Source organism: Tachyglossus aculeatus, chromosome 3 (genome assembly GCF_015852505.1).
Source record: "Tachyglossus aculeatus isolate mTacAcu1 chromosome 3, mTacAcu1.pri, whole genome shotgun sequence".
NCBI classification, from domain to species: domain Eukaryota; kingdom Metazoa; phylum Chordata; class Mammalia; order Monotremata; family Tachyglossidae; genus Tachyglossus; species Tachyglossus aculeatus.
Genome location: NC_052068.1, coordinates 45,526,012 through 45,538,930, shown reverse-complemented (window position 1 = coordinate 45,538,930; position 12,919 = coordinate 45,526,012). Strand labels below are relative to the sequence as shown.

Sequence of the window (12,919 nt, the reverse complement as noted above, 5' to 3'; positions counted from 1 at the left end):
AAGATCCACGTTGGGTACAGTACACCTCCCTGAGGTGAAACTGCTACACAGTGAACACCTCCGCGATACCAGAGTCCCTTTAGAAGACCCTGAGACATATAACAGTTTACAAAGACTCCTGTAGTAAAAGATTACCTCTCAAAAGATGTACGGAAAACTAGGCACCAGCCAGAATCCTTACATTTATGCATCTGAATTGAGTAATCTAGACTGTACGTCTGTTGTGTTGCAGTCCATTGTGTTTGAACGCTTATTGTGTGCAGAGCAGCACTATACTAAGCACGTAAGTACTGTATTTAGTACAGTGCCCTGCACTCAGTAAGCATTCAGTAAATATGATTGATTGGGGACTCGTAACGCTGCTGTTTGCCCTCCGGTATTTGAGAGAAGAGCCACTTTTCTGGTGATATTTGTGCTGACCCTGCAAAAACAACAGCAATGACCCTGTGTTTGGAAGGGGAGTCTGGCTGTACAGCGAGATAGTGGATGATGTCAGCTTTCGGGAGAATACAGTGGCTTGAACACCGAAGTGCTACTGCTAAGGAGCTCAGGAAAAAAAGAAGAAAGCTTTAATGCTGCAAGGCAACATTAGGGATTTGGGGATTTAGGCTTTAAATATTAGATTTAAAATCAAAATATTTGAGCATCCTGGGTCTCTTGTTCTGTTAATATCAGAGACTAGCCCATTAAATGTTTTGTTAGTAGATTAGAATTCATTTCATAAAACAGCTGGATGGTAGAATAAGGGGCTACTGAACTGATGATTCCATTTTGAATAAATAAAATCATACTCGTTAGCCACAGCATCTCTTTGAACTACTGAGGAGCAGAGGAATTGAGCAGCTTACCCCAGTTACCAGAAGACCGGTGAGATGCTCTGCTTGATGAATCGATCAATCCCCTCTTCTCTGCACTCCTCCCCCCTCCCCATCCCTCCAAACTGTAAGCTCGCTGTAGTCAGGGACTGTGTCCGTTATCATTGTATTGTATTCTCCCAAACGCTTAGTACAGTACTCTGCACTCAGTATGAGTGAATGACTCAGTATTTATTGAGCACTTACTGTGTGCAGAGCAATATACTAGGTACTTGGGGAAAGTACACTATTACCCATTACCTGCCCACATCAAGCTACAGAAGGAGCTATGGTGAGAGCATAGTAGTTCCTTCAAAATTAGACCGACCAAAATTAGACCAAAATTAGAGTTTAATCCCTGCCTTTTGGGAACTTATCCGAGATGAAGATAGTAAGCAACCAAAGTGATCTAGAAAGTGGACTTGAGATGTTTAAAAATGATTCAGGGATGAGTATAGTAGGAGAGAAGGAAATTGGCATCAGGGAAAGAATTAATAGAGGTGGGCTACACTATTACACATTACCTGCCCACATCAAGCTACAGAAGGAGCTATGGTGAGAGCGTAGTAGTTCCTTCAAAATTAGACCGACCAAAATTAGACCAAAATTAGTGTTTAATCCCTGCCTTTTGGGAGCTTATCCGAGATGAAGATAGTAAGCAACCAAAGTGATCTAGAAAGTGGACTTGAGATGTTTAAAAATGATTCTCGGATGAGTGTAGTAGGAGAGAAGGAAATTGGCATCAGGGAAAGAATTAATAGAGGTGGGCTAGAAAGGTGTGGTGGTAGCTTAAGGAGAAGAGGGATTTAGGTGATGTTGGACTGTGAGGTATCTGTGTCTTAGACTGTGGGTCCTGTTTGGGAAAAAGACTGTATCCAACTTGAATATCTTATGCCTATCGCAGTGCTTGGCATGTAGTAAATACTAATGTTAAATGCTTCGGGTGAGAAACACACCTTTCCAAGGGAAGACCTTTCCTTTGCGAAAGAAGGCCTGAATAAATTGGCCACCACCTATTATTTGGTGGTCTCTGGAAGCAGATCCATGAAAGAAATGTCTTCCAGCTGCTTGGACACAGAGGCTTCCACATGTGGACGGAGGGCACTGGAGAGACTGAAATGAACCTCACTAGGTTTGCTGATCTAGTGACCCACGGAGAATAGCCAGTCACCAGGGATCACATAGTCACTTGATCAGAGCTTGAAAATTAAAGCCCTGGGCCCCATATTCTTTTTATTTTTTCGTAGTCTCATTACTTGGAAAGATCACGGGCTTGAGAGTCAGAGGTCATGAGTTCTAATGCCACCACTCATCAGCTGTGTGACTTTGGGCAAGTCACTTCTCTGTGCCTCAGTTACCTCATCTGTAAAATGGGGCTTAAGACTGTGAGCCCCTAATCTTACTGCTTAGAACCTGCCCTTTGTTTTAACTTTCCAATTATGTTTTTTTATTTTTATTTTTCCATTCCTTATTGTTCATTGAACACTATCCACAGTTTCCCGGAATATTTGTTGAGACGTTAATGGCTTGGGGTGGACCATTGGAGTCCTCCTTACCCACCCTACAATCATTCAGTATTTTGATTATGAGCCAGCTGGCCCTTCTGAAAACATTCAAATCCTTCAGTCATACAGTTTAGACTCTCAGAGATAAATCTTTTAAGAACACGTGTGGTTTTTTGTGTATGTTATGTTAACACAAGCTGCTTTTGCACCTCACACCATGCTTTTCTAGTACTGCATTAATGAATGTGTCTCTAGAAAGTGACCTTTGGATAGGCAGTTACAAGGATGGGTTGAGAGGTAAACTTGGAGAGGGAGGAGGAGGAATTTTTCATTTGAAAAATCTAACAGTGTCTTTCGACTGTGAGCAGTGCTAATCCTAGTTTCCTTACAGGTGTAAGTAACATGGCTTTCCGTCATTTAATTGAGTTCACATATACAGCAAAGCTAATGATACAAGGGGAAGAAGAAGCCAATGATGTGTGGAAAGCTGCCGAATATCTCCAAATGCTAGAAGCTATCAAAGCACTTGAAGTCAGGTAATTATTTTGAACTCAATAGCAAAACCGAATATTGCAGTATTTGCTTTCTAAGTATTTGTAACTATAGAGTCCACCAGGACCTACACAAAACAGGAAATGAGACCGGTTCCCTTAGCAAAAATATTTATTGAAGTACACTGCCCTGTACTAGATGCATTAGTGTTGATACCCACACTGTGTAGTTAGAACACTGGAAATGTTGCACTTGTGCTTTTACTCAGTTGATCATTCAGTAGTATTTATTGTTTACTTTGTGCAGAGTAGAATACAACAAAATTGGTTAGACGTGCTTCTTGCCCTCAAGGAGCTGATGGTGTAGTGGGGACTCATTAAGCCCCAGAAGTAGAGAACTTACGCAACTTAAACTGGCAGTGAGTTCCCCAACACCTGTCCAAATTCAAAATAAAGTTTGGAAGTGGGGGTGAGGGCTAAGAGTTCTAGAATCCTCTCTGGCTTGACCTAGATTCAGAAATGTGTGGATCCCCCAAAGTGACTTTAATTTCCTTCAAGTTCCCCGTGCAGATTAAGCGATTCCTAAGTAATCGGATCCCAAGTCACGTAGGCCAATGTAGGTTAAAATCAATATCTTGATTAACCCTTGGAAGTAAATTTAGAAAGCACCCTTCAATGCTCTGCTGCAGTTTGCTCTGTGATAACATTTAGAAGTAGGGAAGAAGGCTGCATTTTTGTTTTTCAGCAGTTCATAACTGGTGTGGTCTCTTACTGTAGCTCTTAACCTGCTAAACATCAATACTGACTGTTAATACCTGGTACCCAAACTCCGTGCCCATTCTTCATCCCTATGAAAATACTAAGTAGCTCTATTGTTACCATTTAAAAGTTAAATATAAAATTGAAGTGTCATGTCCAGCCTGATTCTTGAAATTAGTGTACAACATATTCAATTAATGCATTTTTTGAACTCAACACAATTTTGGTGCAGGCGTGTATGTTATTAGAAGACTGTATTTTAGTCACATTTTACCCCCCCATGAACATTTTTCATGAAATAGTTTGCCTTACAAAAAATCCACATAAATGCACAAAAAATGCCTCTTTGTTATTCTATACTTCTGAAGTGCCTAGTATAGGACACCACGTCAAGGAGCCACTCAATAAATGCTGTTACCACCACTACTGCTACATCACGTTTTCCTTATTGTGGGCCTTTGCGAGAACACAACCCTTGTATTATACAACTGGCTGTAATTAATTTCGTAGTTTGAATGCTTGTGTGAGCCAAGTTTACTACTGCTTGTGTAGCCTATACCTTCATTTCACTTAGCCAAGAGGTCCAACTTTATATACCATTCATTTTTCTGTCACACCGGCTTGCTTTCTGTGCCTAACAGTCAAAATGAAATGGAGAGCTGTGCATTTGCCTAGTGATTTTTGGAAGTCGTCTTTGTAGCCAATCCTAATAATTCAGGCAAAGGTGGGCTTTTTTTGTTTTTGTGGAGGGAGGTAGGGAGGCAGGGGGGCTGAATAGCTCCAAATTCACTGTTTGTTCAACCCTCCATTCCACTTCAGCTGTGAAAACACATTCTTAAAGGGATGAGAAATGTAAAACAGAAAACCCAGGGCCTGGCCTTAGCTGAACCCCAGGAGCCTGAGATCCGGAGCCAGCGTCCCTCCCGGTGAGGTGGTCGAGGCTGGGCCGCCTTGAGAGTCTCTGGTTTGCTACAGTTTATTGCAGAGGGACTTGGGCATTTATCTGCTGTATCATAGAACAACACAGTTACTGCCCTCATCCAAGGTCGCAGTCCCCTTGCTGGGACACTGAGGCCCCAAATCAATCAATCAATCAATCAGTCGTATTTATTGAGCACTTACTGTGTGCAGAGCACTGTACTAAGCGCTTGGGAAGTACAAGTTGGCAACATATAGAGACGGTCCCTACCCAACAGTGGGCTCACAGTCTAAAAGAAAGAGTCTAAATGGAAGAGTTGAGTTTGTGCCCCATGGCCCAAGCCTGACCCAGCCTTTTAGGGTACTGCCCCTTTAGCACTCGCTAGGAAAGTCTCAGATTTGTAGTCCACATGGGTGGATGATAACGTCCAGCTCTTTCTGGGTTGTTCTCTAAAACTCTTTGGAGGTGCGGGGCCCATATTCGGATGATGTTGACAACTCAAGTTCAGGGCTTTCTTTTGTACTGCTAGGACTTGCGCTTGTCGCTTGGCATTTGGTGCCCGTGGTGTAAGTTTAGTTGCCTTAAGGGTGATAAATAACCCTCACCCTCTTGGTGTGCACATATTTCAGGAACAAAGAAAATGCGTCGCCCATAGAGGAAAATACGACATCGGGAAAAACTAAAGCAAAAAAGAGGAAGATTGCCGAAACGTCAAACGTTATAACAGAAACTTTGCCATGTGCGGAATCAGAGCCCGTGGAAATCGAGGTGGAGATCGCCGAAGGGACAACTGAAGTCGAAGAAGATAGCATGGAAACCCTAGAAGTAGCTTCAGCAGGACGGTCTATAAAGTATATTCAAAGCACAGGTTCCTCTGATGACTCTGCTTTAGCTTTGTTGGCTGATATTACCAGCAAGTACCGCCCAGGGGATAGGAAGGGGCAGCTTGAAGAAGATGATGGCACTGCAACTTATCCCACAAACAAACAGGTAGTAGGTATTGAAATTGTGGAGCTTCAGCTGTCACATGTGAACAACTTGTTCCACTGTGAGAAATGTAACCGTTCATTTAAATTGTTTTACCATTTTAAGGAACACATGAAATCACACTCTACTGAGAGTTTCAAGTGTGACATATGCAATAAAAGGTATCTGCGGGAAAGCGCATGGAAACAACACCTCACCTGCTACCACCTTGAAGAAGGTGGAGCCAGCAAGAAGCAAAGGCCTGGGAAAAAAATACACGTGTGTCAGTACTGTGACAAACAGTTTGACCATTTTGGACATTTTAAAGAGCACCTTCGCAAACACACAGGTAACTATGTCTGTTGCCGTTTATATTTTTTTTTTACTTCAATTAGCTGGCTCTGGCAGATCGTATGTATTTTGGTTTTTGAAAGTTTATTCTGAACCGTTAGAAATCTCCTCTCGCCTCGATTGTCCTCCCTCAGACTGATGGTTTCCAGTGAACCCTACGGTCCGAAGTAAGCGCAGGCTGCTTTTTCGTGATGTTATTGTAAGTTAAAAGCAACCATCGACATCATTAGGAAATTTGACGTGGCAATTTTTACTTCTCTAATATTCTGAATTTCATAACCGCCCTACATAAAATCTAGAGGGATCACAGTTATAGAGTGTGTATTGTTTCAGTTTCAGGAGGACGTAAATCCCTCATTTGGCTTGATGAAATACATTAGAAAATCCTAATTAAAATTGAACCTCCTTAGGCACTTGTTAGTTAATTTTAACGTTATTTTTGTCCAACCACCCTGTTGGTACCTTACCTGTAAAAAGTTCTCACTTGCCAAGTGAGCACCTTTATTTCTAGCACTCTTTACAGTTGACTCACTTTCTCCTCACAAGTTGGGGATAAACTGACTGAGATTAAACGATATGCCCAAAGCCACAGTCAGTAGTAGAACCTGGACTACAGGTCTTGATTCTGAATATGACATTACAAACATTAAGATTCTAACCAAATGGCCAGATTAGGGTTGCGTTGGGCGTATTCTTTTGTCTCTGTGTATATATGTTTTTTAATCTTAATCTGTGCTGATATTTTTTTGTGTTCCAGAAATTGGGAGAGGGAGCGAGTCCTTCAAGGGCAGGGATACACCAAAATCACAGTAGCTAGGAAAATACGAATCTTAACTATTCATATAATTCTTGTCTTTTTATGACTAATTTGCTGAACCTTCCCATACCCTTGTAATTGCTTTTGTGGTCTATGACAAAAGCAAAGTTGGAGTTTTTAAAGTAAGTTAAATTATTTAGTATTTGGAGAGCAAACAGTAAGATTTTTTTCCCTTCCTCAGTTTATTGAGCACTTAGTATTATATCAAAAATTAGCAAGGACAAGGTAATTGCATGTTTGGTCCTGGCAAATTGAATTCAGACACTGCATAAGCAGATAAATGTTATAACTCTGTGGGCCGGGAAAGTGTTACTTCGTTATTTTGTTATTCCTTGAGTGCCTAATATAGTTCACTGCACCAAAAGGGAACTCGGTAAATGTTGCTACTACTACTGCAAAAGAATAAGGGTAGTTCTGGGGAAGGGAGGCAAATTTGCCAGACTAGAAAATTAAAGGGATAAAGGTAAACCATTATTCTGGGAGTTTTTTCCTCCACAATTCCTGGCAAGGGCTTTTCATTGGGCTAATGATTCTTTTTCCAGGATGTCTGTTAAACACTCACTAAAGAATTACAGCACCATGCTGCATTGTGCTTTTCAAACTCAAGGGCAAAATTCCACCATTGAAATCTCGTATAATCTAATAATAATCTTAGATAATCTAACTGCCTTTTACATTTGGTGTAACAATCTTTTTCTTTGTGTGGCAATATTATAAGGCGTTTGTGACTAGATGAAACTCTTAACCATTCTTTTCTTAGAGATTAGGGTCCAGGTGTAAATGTAGCCAAATGTACCCTAGACTGTAAGCTCATTATGGGCAGGGAACGTGTTCACTAATTCTGTTGTACTTTCCCAAGTGCTTATAGCGCAGTGCTCTGCTCATATTAAGTTCTCAATAAATATCACTGGTTGATGTCAGTTTTTCAGGGCCTAATTGTTCAGTATGTGGCTCACTCTGGCCCTGACCTTGCCTTTTTAAATCAATCTATAAAGGTTTATCTTTTGAGCTTACTCTGTGCAGAGCACTTTACTAAATACTTGGGAAAGTTCAACACAATAGGGTTAGTAGATGAGATCCCTGCCCACAAGGAGTTTACAGTCTTAAAAGGGGGAGACAGACATTAAATTACAGATAGGGGGTGGCGTACTGGATTGGGCAAGGGCCTGGGAGTTCAGAAGGTCACGAGTTCTAATCCCAGCTCCACCACTTGTCTGCTGTGTAACCTTGGGCAAGTCACTTCACTTCTCTGTGCGTCAGTTACCCCATCTGTAAAATGGGGGTAATAATAATAATGATGGCATTTGTTAAGCGCTTACTATGTGCAGAGCACTGTTCTCAGCATTGTTGGGGGGGATACAAGGTGATCAAATTGTCTCCACGTGGGGTTCACAGTCTTGAGATTAAGGGACTCAAGGGACTCAAGAAGGGACTGTGCTCAACCTGATTTGCTTGCATCCACCCCAGCGCTTGGTACAGTGCTTGGCACATAGTGCTTAACAAATACCACAATTATCATTATTATTATTATTTAAGAGCTATGGGGATTGAGTGCTTAGCCAACGGCATAGGTGATGCAGATGCAGGGAGGGCAGATTGGAGAATTTAGGACTTAGTCAGGGAAGGCCTCTTGGAGGAGATGAGATTTTTAGGAAGGTTTTGAAGGTGGGGAGAGTGGTGGGTTGTTGGCTTTGAAGGGGGAGGGAGCTCTAGGCCTGAGGGAGGATGTGGGCAAAGGGGTCGGCAATGGGATAGGCGAAATTGAGGTACAGAGACTTGGTCGGCATTAGAGGAGTGGAGTGTGCAGATAGGGTTATAATGGGAGATAAGGTTAGGAGGCAGGAGAGAGATGTGTGCTGTCGCTAAGGCGTTTGATAACAGACGTGGGTGAACAACCATGGGAGGTTTTTGAGGAGTGGGGAGATAGGGACGATCCCTGCAGTGCAGAGAAGTATGAACTGAGAGCGAAGAGGCAGAGAGGAGGCTGACGTAGTCAAGGCAGGATGTGATAAATGCTTGGATTAACAGTTTGCATGGTGAGGAAAGGCCAGATTCGAGAGATGGGAGGTAATGGGAAAGCAGCATGGACCAGCTGAATGAGTCCGGACATGTGTCAGAGTCAGATGACCTGGGTTCTAATCCCGGCTCTGCCAATTCCTTACTGTGTGACCTTGGGCAAGTCACTTCTCTGTGCCTTCGTTCTCCTGTTCTCCCTCCTACTCAGCCTCATGTAGGGCAAGGACTCTGTCCACCGCAATTAACTTGTACCTATTACAGCACTAGAACTGTGTTTGTTACGTAGTAAGTGCTTAACAAATACCTTAAAGAAAATATAGCAATCAGTCGTTTTTTTGAGTGCTTACTTTGTGCAGAGCATTGTACTAAGCCCTTGGGAGAAGACAATATAGCAGAGTTGGGTAGACATGTTTCCTGTCCACAGCGATACGATTGAAAGAATGAATGAGTGACCTGCGGCCCTGGAAGTTGGCGGTCCCGAGTTCTTGTCCTGACTCTGCTGCCTGACTATTGCGTGACCTTGGGAAAGTCACTTCACCTCCCCATGCCTCAGTTTCTCCACCTAGAAAATGGGGATGATAATAATAATGCCTGATCCTAATTCACAGGGGTGTTGTGATGGCTAAATTCAAGTAAGTAAAGTAAGGTGCTTTGGTAATGAAGCACTGAATAGAACTCAGTTATAGTGCTTAACACAGAGTAAGCGCTTAACAAATATAATAATGATGATGTGAAAGTAGAACACTTGGCCCCTCCCTGACCAGTATCTTCATCTGTTCACTCTCCAGTGGCTCCTTCCCAACTGCTTTCAAACATGCTCATGTCTCCCTTATCTTAAAAAAAACTCCCTCCCTGTCTCCCTCCTGTTTTCACCCTGTTTCCCTCCTACCATTCCTCTCCAAACCCCTTGAGTGAGTTGTTTACACCCACTATCTCCACTTCCTTCCTCTCCTCCAATTCTCTCCTTGACCTTTTCCAGTCTGATTTCCACTGCCGTCACTCACTGGAAATTGCCCTTTCAAAGATCACCAATGCTTTCCTTGCCAAATCCAATGGCCTGTATTCCATCCTAATCCTCCTCGACCTCTTAGCTGCCTCTGACATTGTGGAGCACTCTTTTCTCCTAGAAATACTCCTAGAAATATTACCTTGGGTTAGTGACACTGTAACCCCTCCTGGTTCTTCTCCTAGCTGTCTGGGCATTCATTCTCGGTCTCATGGGCTCCTCCTCTGCCCCTGACCCCCTAACTTTGGAAAGGCCCAGTTTTGGGTCCCCATCTGTTCTCCATTTACACCTGCTCCCTTGGAGAACTCATTTGCCCCCAAAACTTCGATTGCCATTTCTATATAGGTGATTTCCAAATCTACCTCTCCAGTCCTGATCATCTTCTTGGCAGTTTTGCATTTCCTCCTGCCTTCAGGACATCTCCAATTGGATGTCCCGTAAACAGTTCAAACTTAATATATCCAAAACAGAACTCATGTTCTCCCCTTAAACCTTGCCCTTCCTGTGACTTTCCCATTACTGTAGACAGCACCACCATCCTCACTGCCTCACAAGCCCATAATCTTGGCATTATACTCAACTCATCTCTCTCATTCAACCCACATATTCAATCTGTCACCAATTCCCATTAGTTCTACCTTCACGACCTTGCTAAAATCTGCCCTTTCGTCTGCATCCGAACTGCTACCACTTTGATCCAAGCACTTATCCTATACCATCTTGCTACTGCATCAGCCTCCTTATGATAGCATTTATTAAGCGCTTACTATATGCAAAACACTGTTCTAAGTGCTGCTGCTGCTCTCCCAGCCTCCAGTCTATATTTCAGTCTTCTGCCAGGATCACTTTTCTACAAAACTATTCAGTCCGTTTCCCTACCCCTCAAGAACCTCCAGTGGTTGCCCATCCACCTCTGCATCAAACTTTTTACCATTGGCCTTAAAACACTTCATCACCTTGCCCCCTTCTGTCTTACTTCGCTGATTTCTCAATTTCATCGCTGCTGTCAGTGGGACATCCAAGTAGAAGTGTCCTTAAGGCAAGAGGAAATTTGAGACTGCAGAGGAGAGAGGTGGGGCTGGAAAAGTACACTTGGGAATCATCTGTGTAAAGATTAAGCCATGGGAGCGAGAGTGAATGGGTTCTCCAGTGGAGTGGGTGTAGATGGGGAGTAGAAAGAAATCCAAACTGAGACTTGAGGTGTCCCCTCAGGGGGTGGGAGATGGAGGAGGAGCCAGTGAAAGACTGAAAAGGAGTGGTCAGAGACATAGGAGGAGAACCAGGAGAGCACAGTGTCCATGAAACCAAGATTAGATACTGTTTCCAGGAGAAGGGGGTGGTCCACAGTGTTGAGGTATCAGAAAGATAGAGGATAATAAGTAGGATGGAATAAGGCATTTGACAGGGAGGTCATGGGCAACCTTAGGGCCATGTCTGTGGAATGAAGAGCAGAAGCCAGATTTCAGAGGGTAGAGGAGGGGAAATGGAAGCTTTCAGTGTAGACAACTTGCCCAGGGAAATTGGAGAGGAATAGTAGGAGGGAGATGGGGCAATGACTGGAGGGAGCCGGGAGGCTCAAGAGAGAGTTTTGGGTTTTTTTTCTTTTTAGGGTAGGGGATACATCAGCATGTTTGAAAGCAGTGAGGAAGGAGTCATTGGAACAATTGAATATGGTGATGAAGGAGGAAGGGAGTATTTGTTTTTGGTAGGGATAGGGTGAGAGAAGCACAGGTGGAGGGAGTAGAATTTTAGTGGAAGCCCGAAATTTCCTCTTGAGGTGCTGCTGGGAAGGGTGGGAGAATCCAAGACAGGGCAGAAAGGGGGACTGGAGAAAAGCCGGGGAGATTTTCCTTTCCGTTGCTTGATGAGTAGAGTTGCTCTCTGAAGATGATCTTTAGTCGCCTAGTCTGTAACAACTTACTGTTCATTTGAATCTCCACCAGAGGGTAGCAGAAATATTGGGAAGTGAAACTCACGCTTTCAGTTTTGCTTGTTAGTAGTTCTAGAAGGCATAGTCAGGCGGCACTGAACTGCAATGTGTCTGTCAGTGGATTTTTTTTACATACTGGTTTACATCTTGCCAGCTATTAACATGATAGTTGAGGGTTGGCTGCAGAGACTGAACAAAAACATTGGCTGTAGAATAGATTGGAAAACAGGAATGCACCTTCCATAGATAAACTGAGGAACTGGTGAAGTAGTGCACACTCCAATGTTTACCAAAAATAGCAGTGCACAAGTAGAGGATGGGCCTGTATTACCTTCTGTGCTCAAATATTTCTCTGCAGCGAAAGTTCTGTCCATATGCTTCCAGTTTCCCTTAGTAAGAGTTGGTTTGACGTTAGAGTCTGATTGTCTTAGTGTTAAGCTTAACTCTTGTATTAAACAAATTGGATATTTGAGACCCCTGGTTAACCACTGAGTGCATTGTCTTATCTTATGTCAAGTGGACACAGTGGACATATTTCTCCCAGAACACCCAGATAATGAGTGTATTATCTGAATTAATTAGTGCCCCTCCAAAAATGCTTAATTTACTACTGGTGGGTAAGCTTAGTTACTGGGAGAATTGGACTTTGCCTTTCACACCCTTTGATTTGTAATATTTTCTCCACAGAAAACCTCTTTTTAAAGTCTCTGGTGTGCTGCCTGCAACTTCAGTTGTTTGGGCTTGAAAAATAATTTTCCACAAACTTTAGTGGCCCCTGTATGGCTATATCCCTGTTGGTTCAAGAGGGAGATTTTCTAATCAAAGTAATTTCTAGTTGAATTTATCATCTTATCCTTTGATATTCCAGGTAGCATATCTTGATTCTTTCTTTCCTACTTTTCCCAGGTGTCCCAAATAGTGGGCCTTTTGTTTGCTTTGTTTTGTTTCGGATGCACTCTTTATTTGGTTTTGGATTCTGTTGTTTCATGCTTTCAGTTTCTTCACTTGCTGTATTTAGTACAGTAAAACTAATTTCAAGTCCACCACTTGGCAATTTGTGGAAATTTAGGCCGTTCCCCCGTTTTTCTGTCTTTACTATATTGTCTTTGCTCTCAAAGAGAAATCAAGTTTGAGAAGAAACTTTCATCTTCATGGTTTCTCAAACTCAAGTTTGTTTCTCCTAGTTATATAAATTATATTACTAACAACCCAGACTGATGTAGCTAAACAATAAAACTGAAACTAAGACAAGGAAAAAAGGGAATTAGTGAAATGTTCAGTGTGCAAATTGAAAGGATTTTTTAT

The 12,919-nt window shown here is 42.5% G+C and overlaps 1 protein-coding gene across 2 annotated transcripts in view; it reads left to right on the top strand.

Moving 5' to 3' along the window:
* ZNF131 (zinc finger protein 131) overlaps window positions 1–12,919 on the top strand; it is a 41,252-nt gene that overhangs the window by 10,466 nt on the left and 17,867 nt on the right. The window contains exons 3-5 of one of the 2 annotated variants that reach the window (XM_038744186.1): window positions 2,751–2,895; window positions 5,158–5,518; window positions 5,621–5,843. In XM_038744186.1, the coding sequence (XP_038600114.1) occupies window positions 2,751–2,895; window positions 5,158–5,518; window positions 5,621–5,843 (729 nt within the window). Of the gene's footprint in view, window positions 1–2,750; window positions 2,896–5,157; window positions 5,844–12,919 lie in introns of both variants that reach the window. The other variant, XM_038744185.1, reaches the window with a different exon arrangement.